Source organism: Dipodomys merriami, unplaced genomic scaffold (assembly GCF_024711535.1).
Source record: "Dipodomys merriami isolate MVZ:Mamm:240054 unplaced genomic scaffold, mDipMer1.0.p SCAF_15, whole genome shotgun sequence".
Taxonomy (NCBI): domain Eukaryota; kingdom Metazoa; phylum Chordata; class Mammalia; order Rodentia; family Heteromyidae; genus Dipodomys; species Dipodomys merriami.
In genome coordinates, this window is record NW_027202826.1 from 23,633,056 (window position 1) to 23,648,599 (window position 15,544).

At 41.1% G+C, this 15,544-nt stretch overlaps 1 protein-coding gene across 1 annotated transcript; it reads left to right on the top strand.

Moving 5' to 3' along the window:
* The first annotated feature begins 117 nt into the window (after positions 1-117).
* On the top strand, positions 118-14,506 carry Ostc (oligosaccharyltransferase complex non-catalytic subunit). The gene is made up of 4 exons (XM_070022432.1): positions 118-321; positions 3,880-3,973; positions 8,206-8,403; positions 12,828-14,506. The coding sequence occupies exons 1-4, from the start codon at positions 183-185 to the stop codon at positions 12,844-12,846; spliced, it is 450 nt and encodes a 149-aa protein (XP_069878533.1). The 5' UTR covers positions 118-182; the 3' UTR covers positions 12,847-14,506.
* Positions 14,507-15,544: the final 1,038 nt, after the last annotated feature.

Genomic DNA, 15,544 nt, shown 5'->3' on the forward strand with positions numbered 1-15,544 from the left:
TCCTAGGCGTTGTTTTTAACTCCTTTTGTTTTTCTTCTGTAGATATAAACACTGCTTCCCAGCGTCGCGGACCTGCCGGGTCTTTCTTTGCGCGTGCGCAGATGTCAGGGAGGGCGGGCCTGCTTCCGGGTGGCGCGTGGTGGGGGCCTGAAGGCCCGCCAGCTGGCCCTGCCGCCACCAACATGGAGGCCTTGTACCGGGTCCCGTTCTTGGTGCTCGAATGTCCCAACCTGAAGCTGAAGAAGCCGCCCTGGGTGCATATGCCGTCGGCTATGACGGTGTATGCGCTGGTGGTCGTGTCCTACTTCCTCATCACCGGAGGTAACTCGGGCGGTCGGGGCCCGGCGAGCTCCGGGGGGCGCCGGGGTCCCGCCGGCCCGGGCCGGGGAGGGGCGGCCCGCCCTGCCCTCGGAGGGTGTGGGGGGGGGAGACGCTGGGGTCCCGGGGGTCAACGTGCAGGAGGTTTCTGTGCCCTCGGGTCCTGTCCGAAGTCTGGAGGGAACGAACTCCTGTTCTCTCCTCGTCTCTTAGACCAGAGACGCGAGTTGTGCATGTTTTGAGGTTCAGATGGATGATTTGTTTTTTTCTTTTTAATTTTCACTGTGGATATTCTTGTGGTGTCAAAGGACTCGGGGAAGTCCACGATTGCCTGTGTGTGTGTGTGTGTGTGTGTGCGTGTGTGCGTGTGTGCGTGTGTGTGTGTGTGTGTGTGTGTGCGCAGGCCTGGGCACCGTCCTGAGCGCCCAAAGGCGAGCACTCTACCACTTGAGTCACTCCTAGCCTTTTGGTTTTTTTTGCTCGTTAATGGAAGATAATCCATAACAGGCTTCGAACTGCCATCTTCCGATCCCAGCCTCCTCCTGAGTAGTTAGGATGACAGGTATAAAAGCCCACTGGGCCACCCGGCCTGGGACTTTTAACTTCTCTTTTGTCCTGGCCTCTGGCACCTTGGATGAGAGTTGACAATCCTTAGGTTTCTTTAGGACACTTGGGTGTCTACCTTCGTATGAATTGGGATCTCCTGAGACCAATCTGAGACTGGAGAGGAGATTTGCAGAAGACACTGTGTTTCAAAAACCACAAGTGGAGAATCTTTAAGAAAAACGAGAATCAGTAAGACAGTTTTTACTGTCAGGAGTTTTTTGATTATCATTCCATCCTTCTTCAAGTAGCAAATTGCTAAGGGGCGTGGCCTGGTGTAGTGGTGAGTTGGCAGTCTGACTGCAGTCCTCTGAGCAGCCTCCTTCCCAAGCTACCATTCCTAAGATTTACTTAGGACTGCTTTTAGAGTTTGGACAGTGGTATACTTAACTTGGAATATAAAAGTAAAGCTCTTCAGGATAGCAGAAGTGGTTCTACTTGTAGGAGAATAGTCATTTTATTGTCATTTTCATAAATAGGCTATGAGAATACTTGCTACCAAGAGAGAGAAATAGGAAACTGATCAAGTGTGTGCAGGCGTTAGTGTGTGTGTGTGTGTGTGTGTGTGTTTGTATGCATGCATGCATACGTGTGTGTGCCCTTGTGTGCCACTGCTGGGGATTGAATTTAGGGCTTGTGTACTGGCCTTAGTTTTTTCACTCACAGCTGACATTCTATCATTTGAACCATAGCTCCAACTCTGGGCTTTTTACTGGTTAATTGGGGATATGAGTCGCAAGGACTTTGCTGCCTGAGCTGGCTTTAATCCTGGATCCTCAGATCTCAGCTCCTGAGTAGCTAGGATTACAGGCATGAGCCACCTGCACCCCGGCTCTTAGTTTTCTGTGTTTGCAGGAGAGATTCTCTGTCTCAGTCTCTGGGTAGAAAGTGGAAAGGACAGTCTTTAGTGGTCAAGGTCATGAAATAGTTTGTACATGAATTAATCACTGGAAAGGATTCTCTTCTAAAATTTTGTGAGTGTATAGTGCGTGCCAGTGGCTCACACCTGTAATCCTAACTATTCAAGAGTCTGAGATTGTTATCTCCAACTCACCAGCAAAACTCTATAAATGGAGCTATGTCTCAAGTGATAGAATGCCAACCTTGAGCTTAAAAGCTAAGGGATGATGCCCAGGCCTTGAATTCAAGCCCTAATACTGGCACACACATATGTGATGAGTGTACATTTATAAAGTAACAATTTAATTCAGGGATAACTGAACAAGTATAATGATCTTGCCCACTTATAATATCATAATTCAGGTGTGTGTTAAATATATAATTTTTTTGCCATTACAAATTGTCACAAATGCAATGGAGAAGATGAATAAGTGAGATAATAGAGTTAGGAGGATCATTTAGAATAGAACATGATTTTTAAGGAAATAGCATGTAAGCCCAAATTTGGAGTGGAAAGGGCATGGTAGGCAGAGGGAAAAGTGTGGATAAAGGTAGGCTCAAGGGACAAATGAGTGGTTTGGGAAGTCTACTTAGACTGTAGTAGGTTGGGTGGTAGGGATAATACACATGGGGCATGATATGTGTAGACTGGAAAGTTCTGGGAGTTGAATAAAAGAAAGAATAAGAAGGAGAAGGACTTGGACCAAACCTTGAGGGACTCCGATATTTAGTAGTTATATAGAAGAGGAGCCTCAGGGAGGTTGCAGGAAAATGGGGAGTGTCACAGAAGCTGTAAGAAGGGTTACATGTTAGTAATTGACTGCCTGCTCCTGGGAAGATGGTAGCTGAAAATTGTCCAGTGAAATTGGCAACATGGAGGTTCCTGGCGAGCTACATAAGAGTACCATTGATGGTGGCAGTTGAAGGGTGAATTTGCTTATTTTTTTCAGAAAGAAGTCTGGTTTTCTTTAGAAAAGGAAGGCTTGAAATTGTATAGGTCTTAAGACAAGGGAGGGTTGATATGAGGAAGAGCTGGAAGAAACTGGAGAAAGAGATGTCTAAAGGGATGAAGTCCCTGAGAGGTAAGGGGGCATGGAGTCCTGATCATTGCAGAGAAGGGATCCTACGTTGTTGAAGGGGGGGACAGCAGGGTGAGAGATAGAGGTACCAGGAGTTTGCAAAATATATGGGAAGGCAGGGCACCAGTGGCTTACTCCTGTAAATCTTAGCTACTCAGGCTGAGATCTGAGGATTGAGGTTGTAAGCCAACCTGGGCAGAAAAGCTTGTGACACTGATCGCCAATTAACCAGTAAAAAACGATAGGGCAGTGGCTCAAATGATAGTCAGTCTTGGGTGTGAAAACTAAGGGATAGCTTCCAGGTCCTTAGTTCAAGACTCAGTACTGGCACCAAAAGAAAAGAAAATTGTTTGAGAAGAAATTTTATCTGGCAAGGGCAAGGGAGACAGGCCTGCAAGGCTTTAGAAAAGCAGGACCTGAGGGTGTTTAAGAGCAGTGGAGGAGGTAAAAAGTAGATATTGACAGTGGAACTTGAAGATGTTAACAGTCATGACTGAGACATAACCATGGGCATTAATATAATAACTGTGAATCACTAGTACCATGTGTCTGCCAGATGGTATGTTTTTAAATGTACATTTACACAAGAAAATGTCTCTAGCATCTCTCTCAATTTATAGAAACAAGTCCAAGGATATGTGGGACATTTTAGTGAACTAAAATAGAACCTTTAATGTTAAACGTCTCTTACTATGGAGTCATTCTTTGAATATTAGCAAGTATTACTGAGTAACTTTCTTTTATGAAATTGATAAATCTTTTAGAGATGATAGTGGTTTTTAGAAGTTACTCTAAAACAGAGTTGTTTCTAGGATGTTTAGAAGAGTAGCTAGACCTCATCTGATGATAATAATGTGATCAAAGCAGGCTTCTTTAATGTAAGTGGAGTGAAATGTAAGTAGCTGAAATGAAAACTGTAATCCTGTTTTTAAAAAAATTAGAAATTTAAATCTAATCTGTACTATTGTCTTACATTCAGGAATAATTTATGATGTTATTGTTGAACCTCCAAGTGTTGGCTCTATGACTGATGAACATGGACACCAGAGGCCTGTAGCCTTCTTGGCCTACAGGTAAAAAATACCTTTTTGAATGACTTGGTGGTGGGAAAGAAGGTTGCTGGAACGTATGTATTTATTTAAAAATACAAAACTGGCGTGTGTGTAATTCTAGTACTTGGGAAGTAGAGGCAGGAGGATCACAAGCTTAAAGATAGCCGGGGCTACATAGTGGAGTTCAAGCCTAACTTGGTTATATAACAATAGCTTGTCTCAAGAAATAAAAATCTAGCAAAAACTGTGCTTTAAAATGTATAATTCTAAAGTGACAGGAAGTGGGCCAAGAATAAGAGAAGTGTATTACTAATTTATTAGAAAATAAGAATACTACAAGCTGGGCTCCAGTGGCTCACAACTGTAATCTTAGCCGCTCAGGAGGCTGAGATCTGAGGATTATGGTTCAAAACTAGCCCACAGAGTAAAATCCCCATGAGACTTTTATTTCCAGATTACCACTCAAAAACTGAAAGTGGCACTGTCCCTCAAAATGGTAGAGCACTACTTTTGAGCAAAAGAACTCAGGGACAGCACCCAGGTTCCGAGTTCAAGCCCCATAGCTGACCCCCCCAAAAAAAAAAGGAAAGAAAAGAAAAGGAAAAAGATTATATATCACCCTTTAAAGGAGGGTAGTTTACAATCATAGACTATTTTGAAGGTCAGCAAAATGTAGACTTTTTAAAAAATTATATATTTTTTTTATTGTGAAAATACCATACATAGGGGTTACAATTACATGAGCAAGGTAATGAGTACATTTCTTGTCAAGCATTGTTGCCTCCTCCTTTGTTTCCCCTTCCCATCCTTGCCCTGGACTTTTTTTGGTAAATAGAATTTTATTGGAATTAAGTGTGTCCATACGATCTGTGACTACTTTCAAGATGTAGTAGTACATTGAGGAAGTATGACAGACCATGTGCCCTAGAAGTACAGAGAAGATTGAATGGGGGGCCTTACACAGTATAGGCAAGTGCTTTATCACTGAGCCAAAGTGTCAACCCTTTTAAGATATTTATTACACAAACAGTTAAAAAATTTGCTGGGTGCCAGTGGCTCATGCCTGTAATCCTAGCTACTCAGGAGGCTGAGATCCGAGATCATAGTTCAAAGCCAGCACAGGCAGGAAGGTACGTGAGACTCTTATCTTCAATAAATCATCAGAAAACTGGAAGTAGCACTGTGGCTCAAGTGGTAGAGCGCTAGCCTTGAGCTGAAGAGCTGAGGGACAGTGCCCAGGCCCAGAGCTCAAACCCCACAACCAAAAAAAAAAAATTTGTAGGAAGCTGGGCACTGTTGGCTCACACTTGTAATCCTGGCTACTTCATGAGCCTGAGCTTTAAGGATCACAGTTCAAAGCCAGCCTGGGAAGGAAAGTCCGTGAGACTCTATCTCCAAAAACTACTTAGACAAATCAAAAGTGGGGCTATGCTTCAAGTGGTAGAGGGCTAGCCTTGAGTGCAAAGAGCCTCAAAGACAGTACCCAGGCCCAGAGTTCAAGCCCCAGAACTGGCAAGAAAAGAAAAAGAAAAAGGATTTTGAGATCTTAAGAGTTCCCTTTTCATAATGAAACACCATTCCAGTGAGCTTTGGTTCACTGGAGCTTATCCAGTCCTCTAAAATCTACTTGATGAACATCTACCTAAATATCTATATGTTTATATTTACAGTAATGCTTTTGGACACATAGAATACGCCTTGGCTAAAGGTGGCCTTGCTCAGTGGTAGGGCAAGACCCTAAGTTCAAACCCCAGTTCTGTCAATAAATGATATAAATAAGTAATAATTCTAGAAAGACATTGTAGATCTCTGGAACAAACTGCTGATTGGCGTTCTTATGTCAGGGAGACTGTTTAATACTCTCTTCTTCAGCTCTATTTGAATTTGAATACTAAATACAATTTTTTTTTTTTGGTGCTGGTCCTGGGCTTGAATTCAGGGCCTGGGCGCTGTCCCAGCACTTTTGTGCTCAAGGATAGTGCTCTACCACTTGAGCCACAGTGCCACTTTTGGTTTTCTGGTGGTAATTGAAGATAAGAGTCTCATGGACTTTCCTGCCTGGGCTGGCTTTGAACCACAATCCTCAGATTTCAGCTTCTTAAATAGCTACAATTACAGGCATGAGCCACTGGTGCCTGGCCTCTCAATACATTTTTTTTTTTTTTGTCAGTCATGGGGCTTGAACTCTGGGCCTGGGCGCTATCCCTCAGCTCTTCAGCTCAAGGCTTGCACCCTACCACTTGAGCCACAGCACCACTCCCCACTTTTTTCTGCTTATATGGTGCTGAGGAATCGAACCCAGGGCCTCATGCATGCGAGGCAAGCGCTCTACCACTGAGCCACCTTCCCAGCCCCCCCCAATACATTTTTAATAAAAACAATTAGTTAATGATAATACATCCTGTATTATCTAATAACTTCTGTATCATACCTGTATGCTTTTAAAAATATATTTTATTGTTATTGTAGAGGTGATGTACGGAGGGGGTACAGTTACATAAGTCAGGCAAAGAGTACATTTCTTTTTGGACAGTGTCACTACTTCCCTTACTCTCTCCCTGTTTTCCTGTCCCATTCCCATCTACAAGTTGTATAGTTCATTGTCCACATAATGTCTAATGACTATCACTGCTGTATATGTTCACCTGTTCACCTTGTCCCACCTTTTCTGTAAACACCCCCTGCAACCCTCTCTTATTCCCCCCCTTCATTCCCTGCCCCCCGCTCCGGTATTTCTTTTTTTCTTTCTTTTTTTTGGATGGTCATGGGGCTTGAACTCTGGGCCTAGGCTTGGGCCTGGGCGCTGTCCCCTCGGCTTTTCAGCTCAAGGCTAGTGCACTACCACTTGTACCACAGTGCCACTTCCAGTTTTCTGAGTGGTTTATTGGAGATAAGAGTCTCACGGCCTTTCCTGCTTGGGCTGGCTTTGAACCGCCATCCTCAGATCTCAGCCTCCTGAGTAGCTAGGATTACAGGAGTGAGCCACCAGTGCCCGGCTCCCCATAGGTATTTCTTAAATGGAGAAATTTGGAGGTCCCTGAACTGAAAATTTAACGAAACTGTATTCCTAGGAAAATCAGACTAGCATTGAGCCATGTCTCCAGCCCTAATTTTTGTCATTTAAGTGGAGATGGAGTCCTACAGATTTTTCTTCCTGGCTGGCTTCAAACTGTAGTCCTCTAGTCAGTCCTAAGCCTAAGATTAGAAGCTTGAGCCACTGGCACTGGCAGCTTCCAAGAAACATTTCTTGGAAAGTTCAAACTTAATTAAAAAAATCAATTGAAAATTAATTTGAGATCACAAGCAGAAATTAAAGTAGCATAACATTTGAAAGCTTTGCTTCTGTGTTGAGTTCAAATACATAATTGACTTTTAAGCTAATAATTAAGATGTATATTGATCTTATGTAGACATTAGTTGATTTTTTTTTTTTTTTTGCTTTTTTGGTCGGTCATGGGGCCTGAACTTGGGGCCTGGGCACTGTCCCTCAGCTCTTCAGCTCAAGGCTAGCGCTCTACCACTTGAGCCACAGCACCACTTCTGGCTTTTTCTGCTTATGAGGTGTTGAGGAATTGAACCCAGGGCCTCATGCATGCAAGGCAAGCACTGTACCTACCACTGAGCCACCTTCCCAGACCCTACATTAGTTGATGTTTTAAAAATACTTTGAGGGGCTGGGAAGGTGGCTCAGAGGTAGAGCGCTTGCCTTGCATGCATGAGGCCCTCAGCACCACATAAGTGAAAAGAAAAAAAAGCCGGAAGTGGCGCTGTGGCTCAAGTGGTAGAGCGCTAGCCTTGAGCTGAAGTGCTGAGGGACAGCGCCCAGGCCCAGAGTTCAGGCCCCATGATTGGACCCAAAAAAAAAAAAAAAACTTTGAACATAAACTTTATGAAGACAGATCACTCCTTCCCCCAGGAAGTGGGGGAGTGGGGTAAATCCAGGCAGCTAGGCATGTGCTCTACCACTGAGCTACATTCCCAGCCAAGACAAAGGTTTTTGTCTGTTTTATTCATTGCTTGCATAGTTAGAACATACTAGAACAGTGGCTGGTATATATATATATGCCTCTTCATAAGTATTTGTTGGATGAATGTGCAGATGAGTGTGCAGAGGCTTAATGAGTGGTTGTTAAGAGTTAGAAAAGAAGGTTAGCACAAAAACAGTTTTGTCAACAGAAATTAAATTTTAATCTACGAGGAGCTTTCCTTTTCTAAAAATGTTCATCTGTGTTGCCATGTTCTCTCTCTTTCAGAGTAAATGGACAATACATTATGGAAGGCCTTGCATCCAGCTTCCTGTTTACAATGGGAGGTTTAGGTTTCATAATCCTGGACCGATCCAATGCACCAAATATTCCCAAACTGAATAGATTTCTTCTGCTATTCATTGGATTTGTCTGTGTCCTTTTGAGCTTTTTCATGGCGCGGGTATTCATGAGAATGAAACTGCCGTAAGTTTAAATACATTTTACAGAATAAGCAATTTTAACTTTTGGTATGAACTGCAAAAGAATTACTCAGACAACATAAAATCAGGACAGTTGTTTAACACTCATTTAAACAGATGAAAAATCAAAGGAATTTCTAAAATTATTGACTTGCCTTAGGTTATAGTCGTTTTGGTTTTTTACCCATGCGTGCTCATGAAAAACTTTATTTTCCTATAGCATTGAAACTGGAGATGGTTTGTTTGTTTTTTCTTCAAAATGCCTAAAATAAGACTCTAGTATTAATAGTAGTAAGTAGTAATAAGTAAAATGCCTAAAATAAGATTCCAGTATTAATAGTAGTAAGGAAGATTTTTCAAGCCAGTAATTGTTGTTGCTCTTGCAGTGTTGGTTTAAGGTTCTGCATTTCTGTCCCCAAAGACCAGAGTGCAAAGCTTTCTGACCACCAGCATAATGTCATAAGTGGAAAATTCTAATCTATGAAACTTTGTTTCAGGCACAGAATTATTAAAAGTCTTATATAAAATGACTTTAGGCCTGTGTGTAGGTTATTTAAAGCATAAAAATACAACATAAAACATAACTTTATTTTTATATTTATTATCTTTAATTGGTTGCACAAAAGATTTGCCAGTTGACAAAGCAGTTTGTATATACAATGCAGCTTGATCAGTGTTACCCCTTACACATTGTCACCCACCCCTTTTAGCCCACTCCTTTCCTTAAGGAAAAAGCTTAGGTTTTATAATAATTATATATATAGTTGGTCATGAGGCTTGAACTCTGGGCCTTGGTGCTGTCCCTCAGTTCTTCAGCTCTACCACTTGAGCCACAGCGCCACCTCCTGTTTTCGGAGTGGTTTATTGGAGATAAGAGTCTCACAGCCTTTCCTGCCCCGGCTGGCTTTGAACCACGATCCTCAGATCTCAGCCTCCTGAGCAGCTAGGATTACAGGCATGAGCCACTGGCATCCATCTATAATATATATTTTAAAGATTATTTTAACTCAGGATATTTAAAATACCTTTTTTCTTTAAAAAATTTTATTATAAAGGTGATGTACAGAGGAATTATAGTTACATAAGTCAGGTAAAGAGTACATTTCTTTTTTTTTTCTTTTTGTCAGTTGTGGGACTTGAACTCTAGGCCTGAGCACTGTTCCTCAGCTCTTCAGCTCTAGGCTAGTGGTCTACCACTTGCCATAGTGCCACTTCCGGTTTTCTGAGTGGTTTATTGGAGATAAGTTTCTCACGGTGACCTTTCCTGCCCTGGCTGGCTTTGAACCGTGATCCTCAGATCTTGGCCTCTTGAGTAGCTAGGATTACAGGCGTGAGCCACCAGCGCTTGACTAAGAGTACATTTCTTTTTGTACATTGTACCGCTTCCCTCACCCTATCCCAGTTTTCCCCTCTGTCCCCACCAAGTTGTATAGTTCATTTTCAACATAGAGTCTAGTGAGCACCACTGCTATATTTGTTTAAAATCTCCTTGGCAGAAAAAGAAATTGGCTTTGTAGAAACATATTTATATTTGGCATCATTAATTTGAAGTGTAGGTGACTCTGATCACATAAATAACTAGGAACTTTGGACAAGCATCCCCAAAAGATAAACTCTTGGTAATTTTATTTTATTTTTTAGGGATTGCATTAAATGTCAGATACCACCATCTATGTTGATTTCCTAGTGTGTTTGAATTTTAGAAGTTTGCTTGTTCTATGCCTCATTCTATCTGTCGTCAGTAACATCTGGGGTAGAATGGAATGGGTAGGCTTCTCTTAGAAAGTCAGGCCTGCTCATCCTGTAGTCATGTTCCTGAGGTAGCTCTGGCTGGATGGAAAGAGACTGCATGTAGATCTTTTTCATTTGGTTTTTTATGTAGCCATGTAGCCCAGCAAGTTCCTTTTTCAGTGGCTGTTAACTTTTGACTGGGGAAACAGTTCTGATCAATGCCTAACTATGTGAAGACTTAGGTACTTCAGCTGTTTTATCTTCCTTTTTGCACTGTTCATATTGGAAATAACTCATCACAGCCAGTAAAATATATTGGTGTTGGAAGAGGCTTTTCCATAGCAGAGGAGCAAAAAATGGAGACTCCTACCCCATTCTCTAGCAAACAGAAGTGAGCTGTTTTTGTCCATAGGATGGGTTCTGCTCTTACTCTATCTAGTTTTCTTACTTGTTATTTTAGTTGTGGGTTCTATCCCTAGGAAGTATGTTAAATGAGAAAAGAAGTGTTTGCTTTTTAGCTCAGGCATTTGATTGTTAAGTTAATTGAGCCTATTACCTATTGCTTGTAAAAAAAAAATCCTTGGAAATTGTATAATCCTTGGAATTGCTTCTTTTGCAATGATGTAAATGTTTGTCTTTAATTCCTGGTAGAGGTCAGTACTCAAGATTGTTGATTAAATCCAAGCTTGAGGGTAGGGAAATCAGATATAAAGATGACAGGAAATTGTCTGGAAAGAATCCTCTTTAGAGAAAGACAGCTAGGGAGATCCTTCTGGACACACACACCATCACATGCTTACTTTGAATCTTGTCAGCTATTTCTTAATGTTGTGAAGCCTAGGTCTTAAAATATCCTTTTTGTTGAAACATTAGTTATAGTAGTTTATGCGATATCATCCAAATCACTGCATATATCTAAAGGGCCTTTTTCTCATTTTTTTCAATGGTCAGGTGAGGAAGTTGGGAAGTATTGGTTATATTAGGGTTGATGTATTAAAGTGTGGATTAGTCAGGGTATTACTGTAGAAGGATAAGGGTATGAATTCCACGTAGGTTGCCTTGGCTGTACACAGCCTTGTATGGAGTTAAGAAATTAAGAGGAGGAAAATCAGATTGTTGAGTGTTTGCCATTAGCGAAGCACTGTAGTAGGCACTAGTTTTGGTTTGGTTTTGTGCTGGGTATTAGGGTTTGAACTCAGCACCTCAAACTCTCACTTGGGTTTTTTGTTGCTCACAGCTGTCTCTCTTTCACTTAAACCACAGCTCCAGTTCTGGCTTTTTGCTGGCTAATCAGCTAAGAACCTCATATAGTTTAGCTGGCTTCAAACCTTGATCCACAGATCTCAGTCTTCTGAGTGGCTAGGATTAAAGGTGTGAGTCACTGGTGCCTGGCTGGCTTCACTAGTTTTTAATCCATACCTTTCAGGTGAAGAAAATTGAAATTCTATTAGAATAATAGGTACCATAAAGCATAAAATACAATGCAGTAACTTAGTTTTACAAATTAGAAAACTGAGTCAGGCTTCCCCAGCCTTCTCCTAGTGAGTGGCAGAGACAAAGCCACAAAGAGAGGTTCTGAAGCTGTCAAGGTTTTTTGTTTGTTTGTTTTTTTGTTGTTTTTGGTTGGTTGTGAGGCTTGAACTCTGGGCCTGAGCACTGTCCCTCAGCTCTTCAGCTCAAGGCTAGCACTCTACCACTTGAGCTACAGCGCCACTTCCGGTTTTTTGGTGGTTTATTGGGGATAAGAGTTTCATGGACTTTCCTGCCCAGGCTGGCTTTGAACCACAACCCTCAGATTTCAGCCTCCTGAGTAGCTAGGATTACAGGTGTGAGCAACCCGTGCCCGGCTATCAAGGGTTTTAGATCCTTTCCCAGTATGCATAGTATCACATAGTTTTTTTCTATTTTTCTGATCCTGCATATTACCTCTTAATAGATCCAAGAGTTTATCATAACATGAAAAGCTTAGAAGTTTATCATGCCAAATATAAGCCTTTCATTTAAAGGAGATTTGGGGGTCTAGCTTGTCTGTTTAATAAAAGGATCTTCTAGTTGATGACCATGAAGTGTGAGTTCATCAACAGGTACAGCAAAAGCCCCTAGCTGTTCCCCAGGTATTTCCGAAACAAAGAGAGGTGCAGAGGCTTCTGCACATTCTTGAGGGCTCTGGATGTCCCTCGGTGAGTAGCTCCCCATTCTTTTTGTCCCTTCTGATAATAACTAGGGTTTTCAGAAATCCACGCCAATTTTCATTAAAAAGTTTAGTTCTGACTAAATTTTAAGGGTCCAAAGAAGATAGGACTTTGATTTTCTGAGTAAGGTCCCGCTGTGCATCGTAGGCTGGACTCCAGCCCTTGATCCTTCTGCCTCAGCCTCCTGAGTGCTAAGATGCCAGGCGTTTGCCACCACACCTAGTTTGCTTCTGAATCTTAACTTTTACATACTATTTTCTTTGCTTATTTTTCTTAATCTGTATATTCAGTATTGCTTTGTAACTTTATTCTTTGAGGGGAGGAATAATAGAACTGAGGCCATGTCATTTGTTTTTTTGGGTTGTTGGGGGAAAGGTCTTAGCCAGAACTGTAGTGCGAAGTAACAGTTATATTTTGAGATTGTTATTTGATTCATCATAAAATTTGACCTTTTGCAGCGTTGCTTTCTGCTCACCTGTTACATGTATTCATTTTATTTCTGCAGAGGTTATCTGATGGGATAGGGTTCCTTTTGAGAAGAAATCAGTGGACTCCAGACTTGCTCCTGTGAATGAATTTTGGAAGTCTGTACCAATCCTCTATGAAATGTGGAAAGGAATGGAGAACAGCAGGAAAAGAAGCCTGAGTGAAAACCTGGGAAGCACATTAAAGCCCATACTAGAATTTCTTGGTATCAGAGACAAGTTTATCACAGTATTTTTTTGCTGCTGAGCTGTGCTGATAACCCAACCATGTTAAGTGGCATTTTCTTAGTTTTTCATTTCTTAAAGGAAAAAAAAAATACTCCACTTCTTAAACTATAATATTGAATAAAGTGATTATTTTTTACAGTCTCCTTGACATTGGTTTTTGGAGATGACATTTCTGATTTTAAGAAGTTTGACACAGAGGCAAGATCTGTGAGCTCTTGGTGGCTGAGTCACTTCTCCATTGGTGCTTTTGCCTTTAAACAGTGTGTGCTAGTATGCTTCTGTGGATGCGGATTTGGGACTGTCTCCTGGGCAGTATGATGTATGAAAAGAGCAGAAATAAATGATTTTTTTCTAATTAATACCTAGCTGGCTGATAGTACTCACCTTTTGGTCTGTAAATCATTCAGTCCCATCTTTTGAACTTCTTTAGGTATTTTTGGTAGTCTGAAATCTCAAAAGATAGTTGGCTGGATGCCTTGTGAGGTGTCAGCTATACATCTGCAAATAGTCAAACACACATTTCTGTATCAGAGTTGTGAAGCTGCTACAGCCAGTTCCCATTTAGTCATTCATTTTCAGTAGTCGACATTTTGAATAGGAAAAACCATCTCTAGATAAGTATGGTCTTCTAATTTCTTCTAGTTAAGCCTTTCAGTTCTCCATGGCTGGACATAGCCTCCCTCCCCCGCCCCCCTCACACACACAGTGGCTTAGTTCATATTCTAAGATCTTTAGGCTTATAATAAAGTATTCTCTCAGGTGATACCTCTCCCTCTCCTCAAGATGATATACTTGTAGTCATTCATTAAAAAAATTGTTCATTCAAGAGCGAAATAAGTACCTGTTTATGCTAGGCAACTCCTAAGGATTTCCTCACAAATAATATACATAGGGCTTTGCCCTGGTAGAGCACACAGTCAACAATCAGTAGGTTAAAAATGTTTAACAGCATTATGGTACTGAAAACTACAACAGAAAAAAATACGTGAGGCAAGCTGTAACAGTGATAGGGAACTGAGAAAGGGAAGCATCCTGTATGTACTAAATAACTCCGAAGATTTGATTCATTATTATTTCTTGCCATAACTTAAAATCTTGTTTACATTTTAGGTGGACAGAAATGAATACAGGTAGTAGACCAGGTCTGCTTTCCTTATACCTTGTAGAAAACAGTCCCATTCCCTACCACCAGACGGTGCTATGAAGATTCGCTATGTTTTTTTTCCTATCTCAGAACTTTAATTACATCTTTTACCCAATTGAGTGAATCATACTTTACAGTGCAGCCACAAATCACAACCTCCTTCCCCCATACCAAATCTGGGCTTAGGTTCTGTTTTTAGAGCAAAGAGGTTTGTGCATAGTCACTAGACAACAAGTTCCTCCTGAACAAGAATGTATCTTGCTTACTCTGTTACTCAGCATCTGCTGACGGTTGTCGTTGGATAAATAAATGTATATTTCCTATCAACATGACTGGACACTGATCTTCTACACCAAAATACAGCATCACTTATTCGAATGAACAATGGCTCTGCTGTTCAAAAGACCTGGATTCAGTTCAAAGCCAAAATGAGAAGATGCTTTTTCTTTCCAACTTGATTCTTCAGGAATGTATCATTTCTTGCTCACTTATGTGACTTCACACTAATTTTGCAATGAAATATACATTAACAACAATTGTAAATCCGTCTAAGCAAAATAATGAGAATTTTCTAACATTACTGCAACAGTAGTTGCTTGTGTGCTTAATTTACTTTGTTTCAAATACTAATACACTTTTTGCCAAAATGTTTTACTCATTTTTCTCTTATTAGGTACTAAGTAAAACTAATTGCAAGGGAGAGATACTCAAGCTCTTAGGCAAAGGAAAATATATTGGAATACTGGAATATTTCATGATGCTAAAGACAGGTATGCTGCTAGGAGTGAGTACTCTGCAGTAATGTATTACTGTAAGGACTAGTCCATTTTTGGCAGGTTCTTTGGCATAACTTTAGGATTGGCCAATTGTAGTTGATGGTGAAAATCACTGCTATTGACTATCACTACACCCAGCAATTTAGAAGACATTTTCTCCATTCTGTAATAGATGCCAATACCACAAATTCCAGACTAACTGACTACTTTGGAGAAGGTACTTACCTAGAATGTTCTTTTGTTTTAGAAAAAAAACTTAGTTGTTATGTTTAAAGGGCTGTAGTAGATTAATATATACTAAGAGAAGATACTGTTGGTATTTCACAGTATTTTTAATTCTTAGCTAGGTGTTGGTGGCTCACTGCTGTAATCCTAGCTACTCAGAAGGCTAAGACCTGAGGATACGGTTTGAAGCCAGCCTGGGCAGGAAGGTCCATGAGACTCTTAGTCACAGAAAAAGCCAGAGATGGCACTGTAGCCCAAATGGTAGAATGCTATCCTTGAGCAAAAGGAGCCCAAGGACAGTGCCCAGGCCCAGAGTTCAAGTATATATACATATATATATATACCTTGTAACTGGTAAATTTGA

Excerpts from the sequence above, each read along its gene's own strand:
- Ostc (XM_070022432.1), top strand. The coding sequence starts at position 183 with ATGGAGGCCTTGTACCGGGTCCCGTTCTTGGTGCTCGAATGTCCCAAC. Across the intron at positions 322-3,879 it reads CTACTTCCTCATCACCGGAG|GAATAATTTATGATGTTATT; the intron begins GTAACTCGGGCG and ends TCTTACATTCAG. Across the intron at positions 3,974-8,205 it reads GTAGCCTTCTTGGCCTACAG|AGTAAATGGACAATACATTA; the intron begins GTAAAAAATACC and ends TCTCTCTTTCAG.